An 18,733-nucleotide genomic window follows, 5' to 3' on the forward strand; every position below is an offset into this window, starting at 1 on the left:
GTTAAAAGGAACACTGGATAAATTGCCTTTAATGTAAGGAGCGTGTTTTAAATTATATTTAAAGGTTTCCTAAAAATCGAACAGGTTTGGGATTCTCAGTATGTAATGCTCGATGTAAAGTAGGAGGAGATAATGTAAAGTAGGAGGAGATAATCCTCACGTTCCTCAAAGCTTCATTTTGATGGAGCAGGAATCTATGTTTGCCTCTAAATCAGGCTTTCTTAACCAGGGTTTTGTGAAACCTTGGGGTTCTTTGACGGCTCTGGAAGGCTTTCTCGAATGAGGGAGAGTTAATTAATTTTTAATACACTTTTATTTGGGTGATATGGCCATATGTGGTCTACCCTAAACTGTGTTAAACTCTTCTGAGTCAATTGAACTCACTGGGCTTAGAGGAATGCAGCTCAGTTTAGGATAGTACTGTCTATTTTTATGAAATTAAATAGTAAATGTTTGTGCGTTTTACTATTAACAATGATTTAGAAGTTGTTTTGGTAAGGAAGGCAACATAGTATATCTCATCAGTTCTGGGATGCTAAGCAGGGTTGGCACTTGGATGGGGGTCATGTAAGGAAGAGCCTGTAGAGCAGAAGTTCTCAGTGATCCTGGTGACGACCCAAAGGGGGTCATAGGGTTGCCTGGTGATCATGGAAGGCCGTGCTGCTGGCCGCCTTGGCCTTCCATGATCACCAGGCAACCTTATGACCCCCTTTGAGTTGTTGCCGCCACTATGGTTCTCAACCTTCCCCTTTGGGGCACCTCGGTGACCCCCCTGAAAGGGTCGCTCGAACCCCCTGGGGGTCATAACCCCCAGGTTGAGAACTGCTGCTGCTGTAGAGGTGAGGACAAACCACCTCCTTTTGTGCCTTGAAGTCACTTAGATATGGAGAAGTTGTTTTATGGTGAGACGACTAAATGCAACAAAATTACGTAACTTTAATAACTGTAGCAAAGAGCTGAGTTTTGCTCTGATTTTGTCCTTGTAAGGAAGATTGCAAAGCAAGACAAAATACTTCCTTTCAGAGGCATTTTGTTGAAGTTTAGGGTCATAGCCTTAGCTTATGAAGGTACACAATGAATTGATTGAAGTATACTCAATGCACTTTCAACATAATGCATTTGAGAGTTAGGTGTCTGAAGTGGCCTTCATTTCAGGTAAAATTTAAAATGAGTGTGAAACAGAGTCTATACAAAACAGTCTCCCACTGTAAGACTGTACAGAGATGAAATGGACACCAAACTGATATCCCAGGCTAGGACACCAAAAAGGAATTAGCACTCAGCATGATGTGCTGTAACCTCCTCAGCATCACTTGCAGTGTTACGGTTCTGTGGAATTGTGCATGGTATAGTTGTGTAGTGCCATCAGTGTACATGGTGCTTGACAGAATTGCATAGGAATGTGAATTCATTTGCCATTTAAGATCCAGCAACCAACCTTGCTTGGGATACTGTGAATCCTCACACAGAAATCCAGGAATAATTGCTGTGGGGGACACTGTTTTTGTTCTGAGGACTCTGTTCCATTTTTTTTTGAACAAAAATATTAGAAGTAGCATTGGAATAACTCTAAATTACCTCCTCATTTGGAATGAGTGAAATCGTTTTTAAGACAGGTTTTTTTACACACTCCAGATTTATGTTGTGAAGGTTTATTGTGGAGGACTGTGGACAGACAATGATAAATGCTTTGTGTGCAGTGAGAGATAACATATTTTCATGGGCATGTTAGCTATTTAAATATGTCAAATTTTGCCTTGTTAAAATGCTATAATGCGTGTGGCAATAATACACTATAAATTTAACTTAATATCTTAATATGCTGCTGTATGCAATTTTCTGTCCATATAATACTTGCTTTTTTAAACTACAAAATGTGTGTTTTTTATTTTAAAAATCTCTCTGCTCTTATATTAAACTGTTAAAATAGCATAGGGTTAATTTTGTGGCACTTTCTCTAGTATTTGGATACAGACATTGTTTTGCTTATAGAAACCAAGCAAATTTAAATTTCATAACTATTCCATTTGTATATGCTAATAACAGTATAGCTGAAATGTTTTATATTTCTAAAGCAGTAAAATAAGCGTAGGTTTGGTTTATAAGCAATCATTGTGTGGGTTCCATTTGTCCCAAAAATCTCAATTTATTATTTTTTTGAGGTGGTGGTGGAGGAATGGACTGAAAAAGGATTTTTCCTGTGGCTTAGAAATTTTTAAAAGCATCTGTAGTGGTACCAGCTTTCTTGAAAATAAATGGAATGTTGCCAGAGTAAGACCCCTTTTAAATGGTAGCTCCAAGCCCTGAGAATTCTTTTTCAAAAGAGTTTGGGGAAAATAGTTCTCTTAAATATTGAGGTTTTTTTTCAAGTAGCTTATAATTGAATTGCCTTTATGTATCTGTTCTCTCTGTCCGATTTCTGTGGCTGGTTTCTTGTTCCCTGATTTGTATTTTTTTTTTAATGCAGTGTATATGCAAATGGAAAAAAGACTTTCTGTTTTGATTTGCCTTTTTCAGAAACTTCTGTTCTGAGAGATGTGTTGCCATGCCTCACTCGTATTTAACCATCCAGAGTTAAAACTGGAAAAGAAAATACATTATGGGTAAGTGAATGGGTAACTCCTTACACTTTATGGGTAAGTGCTTACATTTTATCATGGGGGAAGGGAATGGAGAATACAGAGAAATCTACAGAGGAATGACACCATAATAGCAAAATTAGATAATGCTATTGAGCTGAAGCTGTCAGTGCTTGATATGCTGCTGCAAGACAAAATTAATGTATAACAGAATAAATCCCTATATTTATTGATCAGATTTATCAGTCACCTCTCTTGGTGAAGGCTGGCTCGCAGCACCTTGCAATTCAGAATAAAAATAACATAAAAACATTCAATCCCAAGATGGAAAGCAACTATCTCTCCCCCCCATCCCCTATCAGACTCCGTATCTCAGTAGATGCACAATGTCACAGATGGTCTACAGTTGTGTCAAAGAAAATGGCGGGAACCAGAGATCTTCTAGCCCTAGCCCTGACCAAATGCCTGGTGGAAGAACTCCATTTTACAGGCCCTGCAAAATTGAGACAACTCTGTATAGGCTGTCAGCTCATCTGGGCCTTGGCACTGGTCGAAGCCAGAAACATTTCATGTGTACCGGGAACCACCAGTCTAAGGAGATAGGCCAGACCGTGGAGGGCCTTGAAGGTCAATACCAGAACCTTGAACTTGATCCGGAATATCACTGGTAACCTATGCAGCTGCCTCAGCACTGGCTGAATATTGGCCCTCCAAGGTGTTTGGGTAAGGACGCTGGTAACCGTATTCTACAGTGAACAATATTGCTTAGATCCCATGCATCTTGGTAAATCCACTTGGATTTCCACTTGCATTCCTTTTCACCCATTGTGGAAGTGGTCCTTCATTATGCTCCTTTAATAAATAGGTCTTATATGAGTCCTTTGTGCTAATGGAATGTGTACTGTGCAGGGGTGGACTGCCTCTGTAACAGATGTACAGGCGTATTAGTGAAGGTCCCTTCCATTATGTTGTCACAACCAGTAGGAGTCAGACTTTCATCTTCAGTCTTTGCATGCTGAGAAAGGGGAGACTGGAGGGATCATGGTGGCAGTTTGGCAATTAACTAGATGAAGGGACATTGTTTAAGAGTTTGGAATGTAACAATCATTTTCCAGAGCTCTAGAATTTTTGTTGGATAACCACTAGATGGCAATGTTGAACAAGATATGGCTTTAGCTGCCTGCATTTTGACCTTACAAATGTCTGAAGCAAAGCAGTTGATGTCAGGATTCTCTAGTTTCAATGTAGATTAATTATTTTGAATGATTTGTAAATATTTACTAGTTTTTCTCTTTCTGTGTCTACTGCTCCATTTATAGTAGGAAATAAGTACAACAAAGCGTACAATGGATTCAGCAACCTGTTTTTTATGGGGTGTTGAAATCAGAAATATTTTCCCATATGTTGAAGAGCATCTGAAGGCTATATATTTTGTTCATCATCTTTTCTTTTCTTTTTTAAGTGGGATTCTCAAAGGGTTGATGAACAGGCTGAATGGCAGAACCAAGCTCTAATCAGCTGTTCTGTAATATCTATCAATTTACTTTCACGGTCATAGACCAATAAAATACAAAAGTAAAAGGAGACATAATATCAGTAAGGCAATTAAAATATATAAACTAAATATGAGATTAAGAAACACACCATAAAAACTACTAGCCTAAAAAGCATAAATAGTTCTCCAAACCTATCGATATACATTATATATACATTATTATAATGGTTATACATTAGTGATCCAGTGCTTCCTAATTCTAGAAGCTAGCCAAGTAAATCTTGCTACTTTGTCAGTTAGAACAGGGGGAGTCAACCGGTGGTCCTCCAGATACTCATGGACTACAATTCCCATGAGCCCCTGCCAGCAAACACTGGCAGGGGCTCATGGGAATTGTAGTCCATGAACATCTGGAGGACCACAGGTTGACTACCCCTGAGTTAGAAGACTGTTTGAATTTAGGGTTGTGCGCTTCGGCACGGTTCAGCCGCCTTGGCACACACCAAAGCCCGAGGCGACCAGCACCGCTACACGAAGAGGAGGGGAGACAGCGGTGTGCCAGCTGGCGGCAACATGCAGGTGCAGAACTCTGTGCTTGTGTGCGGCCACCGGCTGGTGTGCCATCATCACCCCTCCTCTCCGTGCCATGGCCTCCTACACTTTGGGTTTCAAAGCCGAGGCGACTGACCTGTGCCAAAGCGCACAGGCGAAGTTTTCTCAGGCTGTGGGGGCATTCTATAAGCATTGGGATTAATGCACATGTGCGAATATGATTTTATAATTTGCACTCCAATAAGAAGTGATGCTCTGTAATAAAATTCTCTGCTTCTGTGCCTCCTTTTTTGAGTAATTTCTCTGTAAATATTTTGCAGGCTAGCAACTGCTCTAAATATGATAGAATGGTATAGCTGTAGCACATGCAAGTGGAACAACTTTCTTAATTCAGTGTGTTCCTGAATCTACATGGCTGATCGGAGTGGGAGCAGGGAGAGGTTGCTTATGGGGAGAGGAAAGGGAAGGCGACTGTAAGCCGCTTTGAGCCTCCTTCGGGTAGAGAAAAGCCACATATAAGAACCAACTCTTCTTCTTCTTCTTCACCTGAAGTATTTCTCCTGCTGTTTATTTTAAGTGTGTATGTGTTAATTATGATTTAACTGTGACTGAGAAAATGGGTCTAGGAACCAGGTAACTTAGGTACATAGATGTTTTGCTGCTTTAGGCTCTCTATTTGTCCAAAATAGCCTTGTGAGCTTACATGTTGAATGGACAATTCACTTTCCTTTATTTCTCTGTATCCGGAAGCTCAGGTGGCATGGGGGGGGGGGAAGGACAGGTATTTTTTAGTGAACTCTAGATTATGTGTGCTTTGTACTTCTTCACAAACTAGAGGAGAATATCAAATGGTGCAGTCAGTACAAAAGTTACACAGCAGCAGTCACTTATAAAACCTGAATTTCTTCGTTTTATATAGTCAATACGTGAAGTAACATAACATAGTAAAACTGGTGTAATGCCTGCAAGAGGCTGCCTTTGAAAAATATTTAGAAATGGTTCAGAGTGCAGCTGCTAGAATTTTGTTTGGGGGAGAGTGCCTGAAGCATATAACTCCCAATTTTACAACAAATTCACTGGCTCCTGTTTTCTCCCGGCCCAATTTAAAGTGTTGATTTTCATCTTTAAAGCCTTAAGTAGTCTGTGGCCTGGATAATATAACGGTACTTTTTCTTTTATGAACCTGCTAAGAGTTTCCTTACTAGATCCACTTTCTGTGCCGTTGCGGTCTGAGGTAGTGGTGAGTGGCTGTACGGGACAGGGCCTTCTCTGCAGTGGCATGAAGTTTATGAAACTCTGTTCAGGTTCGTCTTTCTGTGTTGATGTTATAGGTTTCAAGCCAAGACACTGCCCGATCTGAGAAGGCAGGCATCCTCTTGAAATGGTATTTCCACTTTTGGATCAGGAAGCAGGGTCAGGGCCCTTCAAGTCAAGGAAGGATAAGGAACCTGTAATCCATGGTGTACCTATCCCTTATTCTGTCTCTGCTCCTATACTATAAGATAGTATATGGCACAAAAAAGGCAGGGAACAGTGAGAATGGAACACAACCTCACTTTCTTGATTCTTGGGAACATGCAGGGAGAAGGGAGCAGGGTCATTTCTAGGGCTGTCTAGGTCTTTGAGAGAGGGGTTCTCAATGCCAGGACCAACAGAAACCACCAGGCAACTTTCTACCATGGGATTTACATTACTCATGCAGGACTGGCTGCTTGCTGCTGTTCAACAGCAGGCACCACACACAAGCCACTTTGCTTTCAGGCTATGTTTTAGGAGTCCCAGGTTTGAATCCCCACTGTGCCATAAAACCTTGCTGGGCAACCTTGGACCAGTCACACATTCTCTGCCTAATCTATCTCACAGAGTTGTTGTAAGCGACTTTGGGTCCCCATTGTGGAGAAAAATAGGTATAAATGAATAATAAATGCAGCTGAAGACAGGAGACAAATAAAATCTAGGCTAGTTGGTGGGCAGAAAGGTGAGAAGGAAGCATGGAGGAGGTGAGGATATGGGGGGTGATAGAAGAGGGAAAGAAATAGTGTTGAGTGAGAGTGATACAGGAGAAAGTGAGGTGCCTTCTGCAAGTCCTTGTGGATTCCCCACCATACAGTGGGCCTGGTGGAGAGTAGTCATGCAACTTAGCCTTGAGCTTCTAGAGTAGAGGCAACAGGGGGAAGGAAGCATGGAAAGCTGAAGACAGAGGGCAGATAAATGTATGTAAGGAGAGAAAAAAGCACTAGAATGTAAGAAGAGCCTGAAAGATCAAATCAGTGTCCAATATCCTGTTGCTCACAGAGGCCAACCAATGGCCTTGGGAAGCAGGAAAGAGGAGAGGCGATGATGGGCTTTTCAGAGAAGAGAAAGAGGAAATAGTGGAGTGGAGAAGACGAGATGCCCGCTTTCAAATCCTTGAGAATCCGCTGCTTGTGAATATAGTGCAATAATGTTGTTATATGTTTATTACAATTATAAGAAACTAGATTAGGATTAGGTTTTGAGGCAGTCATAATCAGAAAGTATGGTCATTCCAAAAACTGGGAAGCAAGCTTGGCTCCTAAATCAATGACATCAGCAATGATCAGTAATTTGTGGTTATAACCAAGGACAGTAGATGCGGCTTTTAAAGCAGACTTCTCTCTTTCTTTGTGGGTGATGGAGAACTTGTTTTGCAATAGTTTGAATAAAATCTTAGTGGCGGTCAAGGAAAAGAAAAAGGCTCTGCTCTGGAAAAGAAGAAGGCTACCCTGACCTGGATAGTCCAGTCTAGCCTAACCTCATGAGATTTTAGAAGCTAGATCAGCCATGGTCAGCATTTGGATGGGAGATCGCCAAGTCCAGGGTTGGCACACAGAGGCAGGCAATGACAAACTGCTTCTGAACATCTCTTGCTTGCAGGGTTGCCGTAAGCCAGCTGTGACTTGATGGCAAAAGAAAAAGCCATATTCAAGTAGGTTGGGTGATAGCTTAGATAGGGCTGCCTGCTGTGTATGCAGCAAGGGTTCCATGTATTTTGCCTCTTTCTGCAAACAAGCCCCAAAGGGCAGTAGGATAGCCGGGTAAGGTCGCTTTGGTAAAGAGCATTACTCCACTGAGGTTGCTCAGTGGTGGAGAGGCTCTGATCCTTGGCTTATTCCACTCTACACTGTACCTTCTGGTGCTTGACTCGGTTATGTGACTTCCTGTCATAAGGTTGCAGCCGAATTGGTAAAATACACTGAACAAGATTTTCTGTGCAAATTGCAGTGAAATGATTTTGCCCAGAGTTGTGTGGGGATCTTTTGTTTTGTGTTAAGAGCATTCAGGCCGGGATCCTAAAAATTCCAGTGAAATCAAGTGATACTAATAAATATGCTCAAGGTTTGAATGTTGGATTGACTGAGCTCTGCTCTCTTAAATAACTGTGAAACTCTAGTAGTTTCCATGCTTAACAGTACCTTCCTAAGTCCATTGATTTCAGTGGGTTTAGAAGGGTGTAAATCTGCGTAGGGATAGCACTGTTACAATACTACAGAGAAGGCCACAACTATTGTATGTTTTGCCTGAGCACCTTTGCCTGAGAAATATTAAATTAATTACCTGGTGTTTGAAAGGGCATCATATAAAAAGGCATTTTGAAGCATATGTATTTTAGTTTTGGTGTTTTTAAAGGAAATTTCTGTTTATTTTGTGTGAGGTGTCTGGAGCCGAAGTCTCCCTTGGAAATAATCTGCTGACTGCTGGGGAAAAATTATTTTGGTTCTTTTATGACTGGTGGATGCATTAGGGCTACAGAGCTGCTTCCTTGTTCCATTATTGGCTTGCTTATCACTGAAAGTCAGAGCTTAAACTGGACACAGTGCAACATCACATAAGGGATTTTCTTTTCTTTGCATGAAAGCATCGCTTGAGCCTTAGCATACCGAAAATGCAGTAATGAAGCAGACTGAGAAGCAAGAGAATATTTGGTGTTTGTTTCAGTGATTCTGCTTTACTGACTAATTTGCAAAATCAGTCTAAGAAACAGACATCCATTGCAAAACAGAGTATTAAAAATATGGCTCGCCTCTCTAAAATAAAAATAAACAGTGTTGTAATAAAATTCATCAGTATGCTAATCGTGAAGGTGGCCACATCTTTGAATATGTAAATCTGCTGACTGGACCTGTGAATGGGCAAGACAGGTTTGCAGAAAAATATGACATCAAAAAAAAAAAGGTTTAAAAACAAATGCTACAAGTGTCTATAGCTTTAAGCAGAGGATTCCCCCAATGGTTGTTTCTAGGCAACCACAGATTCCAGGCTTGGGCCTCTTCTGCACGATGGATAAGCTGATGAAAACTCACCAAATACATTGTTGTTTTTCTGATCTCTGCACAGAAGAGTGAATTTACTCCGCAAAACTGATTTTGCTCTGCATGGTGAACTGCCTCTTCCGTGGTTTAAGCGTCTTTTAAGTGTTGTTTCTGAAAGAGGCTTTTCACCAATTCATTTCTATCCTGCCTGCCTGAGACGCACTATTAGCCATGCAGAGAAGCTCCTTTGGTTATGCAGATTAGTAATTGCATTAGAGAACAAAGTGGAGTTGGCAAAATTACAGGGGGCAGGGCTATGAATTGTTCCATGCAGAAAGCATTGCAAGCTAGTTTTTCAACAGACTGTATTCAGTGCAGAACAACTGGTTGTTTTTTAAACTGTTTTATTTGGCTCCGTGCAAAATACCTCTTGGTTCTGTCAGTAAAAAGCAGTTTCCATCCTTATTTTAGCCTTAAGGGAAGGACTCATTAGGGCTAGGCCTGGCTAGGGTGGCCAGCTGGAGATTTTGTGATGGAGTCTGAGGAAGACAGGGTTTGAAGAAGGGAGAAGCCCCAGCCAGTTATAGTGTTCACCTTCCAAAACAGTCATTTTCTCCTGGGGGACAGATCTCAGTTATCTGGAGTTCAGTTGTGATTCTGGGGAGTCCCTAGGTCCCATCTGACTGGGACCTGGAAGCAAACTTTGGGCTACTTGATACTACCCAACCTGCATGACTTAAGTAGGCCTAGCTGCTTGCTGCTGTTCAACAACGATCACCCTATGAAAAGTTGTGTTGTGGCTGGTGCTTCAAAGAAAGATTTGGGAGACCCAGGTTTGGATCCCCATCTTGTTTTGGAAGATCACTGGATGATTATGGACCAGTCACATACCTTCAACCTAATTTACCTCACAGTGTTGTTGTGCAGATAAAGTGGAGGAGAGGAGAATGCTGTGAACTGATTTGGTCCCCATTGCAGAGAAGGTGGACAATATAGTTGAAGTTGGAAGCCAGATGAAAGGTAGGTTGGTGAACAGCTGTAAAGGAGAATGAGGCAGAGAAAGGGGAGAAGATATGGGGGTTGCCAGGAGGAGGGAAAGAGGAAATAGTGTGTGGAGTGGGGATACAGAGAAAAGTGAGGTGTCATTCCACAAATTCCTGAGGGTTTGCAAGCATGCAAGTGGGCGTAGCCCTGTGACCAAGACCACCCAAGTGGGCCTTAGGTTTCCCTGTTAGAGGCTGTTAGTGTTTGCGGAGAAGGAAAGGTTCAGACAGAAGGGCAGATAAAAGTAGGATGGCTGTCAGGTGAGAAGGAAATCCAGTAGGGCAGATACTTGCAGTACTTGGGAAAGGATAAATTGTCCCTCTCTTGATATCTTTATTTATGGTCATTTGAAGTACTAGCCAATGAGTTGCCATTCATAAATCATTGACATCAGTCGGTGACTAGACTCTAGATGGATTATGAACAAATGCTGTTGGTTTTCCAAATGCAACAGCTGTGGCTAACATGAGTGCAATCTCAGGACCGTAGACTTGAGTTGCAACATACAACTTAGTGATTGACATGTTATATTTCAGTGCCAGCAGTGTGAGATGCTGTATTATTAGAAGCTTTTTTTTTTGTTGTTGCTGTTAAAGGCATGAGAATTTCCTTAGGTTTTTAGGAATCTAATCTGTTTTGTGTAGAAACTTGATGTGGTATCAGTTATTATCTATTATGCTAGTGCTAATTCTTGTTAGGATATTGTACTGAAGTTGATTTTTGACTCTAAGCTTATGATTTTGATAGTTACAGAGGCTTAGGCAACATGGGCCAGATGTATCTTGAAAGGCCGTCACTCTTTGAACAGTTGGATTGATTAACAGGAAAGGTTGACAACATGGCATTATCTTTATCTTTAAACCGCCCGTGGCGCCACGGGCGCCACGGACTAAATAAATGGTTAAGCCCTGTTGAGGTGGGCTTTGTCCGTGATGAGGAAGGGTCCGGGTTGGACCCTTCCTCAGGACAGACAATCGGAGGGACCAATTGGCAGGCGCGAAGCGCCTGCCAATTGGTCCCTCCGATTCCCAGCCCCAGCGCGCGGCTCGCAGTTGCTCCTGGCTTGACGCGGCGAGAGGCGCGAAGCGCCTCTCGCCGTGTCAGCCGCCTACCCGAGGGAGTCCCCGGCAGCCGCGCGCAGCGCAGCTGCCAGGGGACTCCCTGCCCAGCGGCCTGACGCGGCAAGAGGCGCGAAGCGCCTCTCGCCGCGTCAGGCCGCTGCCCAAGGGAGCCTCACCTGAGAGGTCACGGTCGCCACCAGTTTGAAGAGATTCTTCTCCACTCCATCTCCGCTGGTGGGGGCGTCGGCAACCTCGGACTCGGTACGGAGCCGCTTGCAGGCCAGCAGCAGAGCTTCGCCCGGCGCCGACCCCCCGTGTTTCCGCTTCACGCGAAGCACCGCCGCACGCTCCATGGCAACCGGAGCAGGCCGCACTGCTCCCAATGCATTCTGGGAAGAGAAGGAGGGGCGAAGGCTCTGCCCCGCCCTTGAGTGGGATTCGCCGCCTCCTCCTGCCTCCGTGGCGTCACGCCGCTTCTCCCCCGCCCATCAGCTTTGTTCAAAGGGGCACAGTCGCGGCGTCTTTTCCACCAGACGACCGTGTTTCCATGCGATTAGTAGGAATCCTTGGGGCAGATGATGTAAGAGCGGCTCAGCGGTATAGGGGTCGCGCGGGACACCATCAAAGGTTAGTTTCTAGAGCCTGCTGTATGCCTTCTACAGCGGGCTATATTTCTAGTATATTATAATCTTTAAACCGCCCGTGGCGCCACGGGCTAAATAAAGCAGTAAGGGCTGGTGGGGAGGAGTTAGGGCGGGCTCTGTCCGGGATAAAAACTCGGAAGAGCAAATCAGGAGCCGCAAAGCGGCTCCTGATTCGCTCCTCCGAGTGTCAATCCTGGACCAAGGAGGCAATGGGGAGGCGCGCAAAGCAAGGTGCGCCTCCCCATTGCCTCCTTGGACGTGGTAGCCCTGCTCCTTTTCCCCCATCGAGCCACTGGGGCCCTCCGCCTTGGCCGCCACTCCCGTGACGCGCCATGTGGCCGGCCACCTCAGGCCCGCCCGCAACCAGCGTCCTCGCAGCTCCCGGCCCATGAGGACCCGACGCTGACGGAGACAGGTAGGCCGCTTCCCCCCAATCCAGCCCCGGCCCCACTTCAGCCTTCTGTCATCCGCTGGGGGGGGGAGCATTAAGTCCAGGCCTACGCAGAAGCCTTTGGGAGTCGGGCCCGGGTCCTATGGCATCTAGCGCCCATTTTATTTTAAATTAAAATGGCCTTTAAATCTAGTTAGATATATTATAATTAGAATGGGTTTCTGCCTTTGAAACGTGTGACCTTTGGGAAGCAGCTTGGGAGGTTAATGAACATCTTTATGCAATTGGGGTGGAGTCCTAGCAGTTTGCAGAAGTATTTGTGCTTGCCTGTCCTACATATTCCAATGTGTGATGTGTTTGTTGTTGCTGTTTATTTATTGGTAAGATATACAAATCAACTCATAACTGAGGCTGTCGAGATGACTCACAAAAATCATCAGTACAATAAAGCCAGTAAAATTGTAATCTCAAAATTATCAATTGTTATAACAATGAAATGGCGTCATTTCATTTAATAAGAAAATAGCAAGCTGTTATACATAAGAACATTTAAAAAAAATACTAATTATGATCAGATGCGTGGGAAATTAAAAACAAAATCTTTTACCTTGGTGCCAAAAAAAAGGAAGTACCAGGCCAGATGATTCAGGGAAGGAAATCCATGAGCAGGGTCTCACCACAGAAGAAGTTCTATCTTGATTCATATCTGACGATGGGAATATATAGAACAGGTCTCCTGGCAGTGATCTCAGCAGATGTGTAGAGAAAGTAGTCCCTGTGGCACTGCCAGACGGTTTTTAATGGATTATTGCTGCAGGTATTTCTTGGGAGGAGGGGTTTATTTAGGGGCTTTAGTCTGTTGCTTTGGAATGGTATCAAGGGGGACATGGAAGACTCATGGAAATGGGAATCCCATCCTTCTCCCGGTTTGCTTGTCCGGCTTCTTGCCAGCTAGGCGCTGCAGTGCCACCATCTCCACCTGCCTGGATCCTATGGCTGCTGCTGTGGCAGGAGGGGACAGCAGGGGTTCCTGTTCCCCTTCCTGCTTCTACCATCCCTGCTTCCACCTCACATGGAGCCAGGGGGTGGCAGCAGCTGTGACAGTAGCTCATGCTGGGTCCACTGGTTGCTGCTCCCCCTCTCCCCACCCACCTGCGAAAGCAGCAGTGAGTACAGTGACTCCCACTTTTCTTTGCCTGTCTTTCTGGCTTACTGGTGACAGGCACGTACTCCCCCTTTTCCAAAATGGTGGCCAATCTTGCAATGTAGATTTTTCCTAAAAATATTGCCTTGTAATATGGGGACGGTGTCTGCAAACCTGAGGGTGTTTCCAGTGTCTGTAAAGAAATAACCCCTCATGTGTACCTGGCCCCATTCTCTGTTTTTTTTTTTTTTTATCAACTTAGGGGCCGGATTCAGAATCCAACCTTTGATGTTATTAATTATGATGATTCCGACCCTTCTTGGGCCATGAGAAAGACAAGATACCAATATTTTAATAAATAAGGTGTACCACTACCAGCCCATTTGGGACTTTAGGGAGAGGAACCAGCATTTGGAATTCTGCTGGGAAACATATTGGCATCTAGGGAAGTTTCTGTACTGATGTTCCTAAGGAACTGGGTTGGTTGTTGGTTCTGAGCTGTGATGAACTAAATGAAGTTTCTGAAAAGTCTTCAAAGGCAGTCCTGTGGAAAGCATATTGTAGTAATCGATTCTGAATAGACCTTGGAGACCATGACCAATTCTTGCCAGGTACATGGAAGGGAGGATCTTTAGTAACATTGTAATGATGTAGAATTATATAGTTAACTAGGACAGTCGCTACTGTATCTGCTCAAAAGAAGGAGGACACTGAATGGAAGACAACGCACTTAAAAATGTTACACACACAACAATAATTATTGGACATGACTGTAATTTATATACAAATGTCTTTTTATGACACTTCTGGGGGGAAAGTCTTGAATTAGAGTAAATGCTATATATCAGTAAACTAACTGGCTCCTGTGCAGGCAAGAGAAGTTGCAAAACCGAGCACAGACAAGTAGGGATCTCTGTCTGCTTAAGAGTTCTCACTGATGTGCTGAGAAATACAGCTTCATCATCGCACATTAATAAAAGGAGGATGAAAAGCTCAAACAGTCTTATGGGGGACTGAATATGCTCCAGAAAGGGTAGATTGCTGGACATCAGTAAAAGGGGTGGGAAGTGAAAGCTGCCATACAGGAGTGAGAGTAAGCAGAACTTACAGGATTCTGAAGGGTACGTTGTTAGGAAGGTGGGTGGGCTTTCCATTTTGTCCTCGCTTATGATTCCACAGCTAGTCCAGCCATATTTCCGATTTGTATTTTAGGCTATCAAGAAGATTGCAAGTGGCAATTTTGCTCTTTTGCAATCTGCCAAATTCTGCAGGACTTAGCACAGCAAGGCCTTTCCGACTGTTGCCTTGAGAACTTCTGAAGTTGAAAATTGACTAATATGTTAAATAATATTGACTCTGACGTGCTCTTAAGATGGCATTCTGGCATATTGACATGGTACACCAGGGGTAGTCAAACTGCGGCCCTCCAGATGTCCATGGACTACAATTCCCATGGGCCCCTGCCAGCGTTGGCAGGGGCTCATGGGAATTGTAGTCCATGGGCATCTGGAGGGCCGCAGTTTGACTACCCCTGGTGTACACTTTGCAAATACTCATTACTACTACTCTGTAACTATTTGTCTGTTTCCCATTGGTGTTTTTCTCCAAAGGGTTTCTCATCAAATGCATTTTCCTTGCAGTGATTCTCCATTCATCATGTTGTATCACCAGCGGTGGCTGAGCTGAAGTTTCCTGTATCTTAAGGAGAGTATGTATAAAAGGAATGGCCTCATGGCCAACGTGACAGTGACCTCCGCCACTCCAGAGGTACTCATGCTGTGTTTTTTATTTTATTAAATACTGTATGAAACAGTCTTTACAGTTTGTTTTAGCAACCCTAGAAGTCATTCTGCTGCCAGCTGAATGTGCCTGTTTAAGGAAGAATCATTGAATACTTTCATTGAATCATTGAATGTGATATCCTTTGATCGCTTTCACAGACAGTTTTATTTATCCCAAGTTTGTGTGAATAACAACTGAATTTCTTACTTTTTCCCTCCTATCTCTAGGCTCAACAATGTCAAATATCTTTGCTTTAAAATCAGAGCTTGTTTCAGAAAAGCACTAATGTAACTGCAGCTCTCTGCAATATCCTTTATGCATCTCCATTCAGCATCCATTTTGCTTGCTGCTTTTACACTTTAGCTGTCTTCCTCTGGTTCAGGAGCTTGTGATGGGATGTACACAGGGAGCTTCTTTGCCCTCAATGCCCTTCTTTGCCCTGTTCGTGTTAATGGAAAAAACAGATTCACCCATGCATTCTGAGAGCCAGTTTAGTGTAGTGGTTAGGAGTGGGGACTTCTAATCTGGCAAGCCGGGTTCGATTCTGCACTCCCCCACATGCAACCAGCTGGGTGAACTTGGGCTCGCCACAGCATTGATAAAACTGTTCTGACCGAGCAGTGACATCAGGGCTCTCTCAGCCTCACCTACCCCACAGGGTGTCAGTTGTGGGGAGAGGAATGGGAAGGTGACTGTAAGCCGCTTTGATTGTCCTTCGGACAGGGAAAAGCAGGATATAAGAACCAACTCTTCTTCTTCTTCATTCCATTTTTGCATGTAGATATGCTACTTAGCCTGCTGCATGAGAAGGACAGCTTGTGAGAAAATGTTTGCTGGCTGTCTCCATGATCTCATTGAGGTTTCTCCATATAATTCCGTACGTGAGTGGCAGGGGTGGGGAGTAACTAGTTTATATGTGAACTGTTCTCTTAGAACTCAGCCAGTTAGGTGGTGGCAGAGGTAAACTCTTCCCTCTCTCATCCAAAAGAGTTCTTTGTGATTAAAAGACTAGCATCTTATGACTAGAGGCATTATTTGAAAACATTTGTCTGTTTTAATTCAGCCCCTTTGAATATGACATGATTGCTGCAGAAATAATCATCATATGAATAAAGTTTTTAAAAATCCTACCAAGTGTTTTAGTGAGATCTCCAAGCATTAGATATTGGAAATACTGAAAGCTAGCTTACGGGAAAATGCCTTTTATTGGGCCCTGTTCACTACATCTTTCTGTGGAAAAGTTGTACAGAATTACTGGAATTCACTGTGGGTTCAAACCAGCAGCTAAAATAAAAGATTCAGCAGCAGAACTGAGCAAGGAAAATCTGGATAAAACAAATGAGTGTCTTTCAGTGATCTAGCATTATTTATGCAGGTTTTGAAAAATGAAGTCACTGTATTGCAAATGTCTGAAAAAGACTGGCAGCCTTGTGGTTAGGATTTCTACCATAACCACCAAATTTAAAGAACCTACTTACTGGCCTGCTTTTTTTGGCATCTTACATAATCGTCTTATTGAGGAGTTACAGTAAATCTTCAATGTCTGTTAGAAACCATCTTAATAACTTTGGAAGGTTACCTTCTTGATTAACGCAGTAGTATCAGGTTTGGCAGAAAAAGGTTTTTTTTAAATGTTTTTAGGAATCTTGCTGTCTTTTTGGATAATTAATTTTTCACTGCTACGCTTGCCTACTTGTCCATACTTCCCTTGTCCTTTGCTTTGCAGCCTGCTTTCTTTAAAGCCCGGAGAGCTCTACAAGGTGCATAGTTGTATGGTAGTTATATCATGGAATCACAAAGTTGGAAGGAGCCATCCAGGCCATCTAGTCCATCCCCCTGTTCAATGCAGGATCAGCCTAAAGTATCCATGATAAATATCTGTTCAGCTGCTGCTTAAAGACTGCCAGTGACAGGGAGCTCACCACCTCCTTAGGCAGCTGAACTACTCCGACTGTGAATTTCTGACCCCCCCCCCGATATCTAGCCGAAACCATTCTACACATAGTTTAAAACCATTACTGCAGGTCCTATCCTCTGCTGTCAAAAGGAACCGTTCTCTGTCCTCCTCTAAATGACAACCTTTCAAATACTTGTCCTCACTCAACCTCCTCTTCTCGAGGCTGAACATTCCCAAGCCTTTCCTCATATGGCTTGGTCCCCTGAACCCAGATCATCCTCATCGCTCTCTTCTGCACCCTCTCAATGTTGTCCATGTCTTTTTTTAAAGTGAGGCCTCCAGAACTGCACACAGGAATCCAGGTGTGGTCTGACCAATGTTTTCTGAACAGGAAAAACTTGTGTTTTTGTTAGCTGATACTAATTCATTTGTTTCTAACAAAATGTCATTATTTGCCCTTGCAGCAAAGAAAATAAGGGCCAGAGTGGTGACGCAGAGAGCAAGTACCTAGAGGAGCTTTAGGATAGCTGGACATATGTAGTCTGGAAATGTCTTTATGATGTTAAGTGATTGTTGTCTGAGATTGCACATACTTTTTATTACTGATTTGAAATGTTCTAAATCCTTTTATATTTTCCTTTTGTATTGTAATGGCCTATGGCTACATGCAATAAAATCTGACTTGACTTGACCAATGTGGTATACCAGTGGTCCCCAACCTTTTTATCACCAGGGACCACTCAACGCTGGGGACCACTCACCGGGGACCACTCAACACCTTTTACTGAGGCCCGGTGGGGGGGGGGTAGTTTACTCCTCTACTCTCAACCACTGCCCTAGCGCTCTCTGATCGCTATGGTAATGTTTAAACATCCCTTCAAAATAAGATACAGACACGCCACAACAATGAAGTGTGTTGTAAAGGGCTGGGGGGGATGAAGTAAAGGGCCGGGGGGGAGAAAGCGTCCTTCGGGGCCCACCTCCAATTAGTCGAAGGACCACATGTGGTCCGCGGCCCACAGGTTGGGGATCGCTATGGTATACATCAGGACTATGACATCTTGTGATTTTGACGTGATGCCTCTGTTGATACAGCCCAAGACTGAATTTGCTTTCTTTACCACTGCATCACACTGTCTGCTCATATTTAGTTTGCAGTCCACAAATACCCCAAGTTCTCTGCTGCCCAGAAGTGTATCTCCAGATGGCCAGAAAGGGGTTACTATCCACTATGCCTGCTTCTCATTTGTGTGACCTAGATGTAGAACTTTGCACTTACCCTTATCGAATTGCATCTTCTTCTTGTTTGCCCATTTTTCCAGCATGTTCAGATCTCCTTGATCTTCTGGGGTGTTCACTACTCCTCCCAATTTGTTGTCATCAGCAAATCTAACGAGGAGTCTCCCTACCCCCTCATCCAGATAACTGATAAAAATGTTGCAAAGTACCTGACCCAGTATTGATCCATGTGGCACCACACTGCTCACCTTCCTCCAATCTGATGAAATACCATTGACAAACCACTCTTTGGGTGCAGTTTTCTAACCAGTTCCCTATTCTGATAACCATCCAAAAATCCATTCTGCAGTTTACCCATCAGAATATCATGAGGCTAGAGGGCTATCCCAGTTCCCTTACTTTTGGTTTTGCTTTATAAAACAGACAGATTAAGTAGGATTGTGGTGGCCATGTCAACTGGGGAAGAGTATAAGAAAGACACTATTTGTTACTCAAGCTCTCATCTGCTACCTGGATATTCTGATCCTACCTAAAAATAGAAGTTTTCAAGAATCAGTGCTATGGAAAAATCCTCCTGAGGTACATCCCAAGCATTAACCTGGAAGCTGTTCCTGTCCATTGCTGCACATCTTTT

General features: G+C 43.5%; 1 protein-coding gene across 6 annotated transcripts in view; it reads left to right on the top strand.

The window, feature by feature from the left end:
* The window catches only part of RALGPS1 (Ral GEF with PH domain and SH3 binding motif 1), a 240,587-nt gene that overhangs the window by 22,628 nt on the left and 199,226 nt on the right, over window positions 1–18,733 (top strand). For all 6 annotated transcript variants that reach the window (XM_077307095.1, XM_077307096.1, XM_077307097.1 and 3 more), the window contains exons 2-3: window positions 2,518–2,603; window positions 14,822–14,948. In XM_077307095.1, the coding sequence (XP_077163210.1) occupies window positions 14,892–14,948 (57 nt within the window). In that variant the 5' untranslated portion in view covers window positions 2,518–2,603; window positions 14,822–14,891. The remainder of the gene's footprint in view (window positions 1–2,517; window positions 2,604–14,821; window positions 14,949–18,733) is intronic.

This window comes from Paroedura picta, chromosome 12 (genome assembly GCF_049243985.1).
Source record: "Paroedura picta isolate Pp20150507F chromosome 12, Ppicta_v3.0, whole genome shotgun sequence".
NCBI classification, from domain to species: Eukaryota; Metazoa; Chordata; class Lepidosauria; order Squamata; family Gekkonidae; genus Paroedura; species Paroedura picta.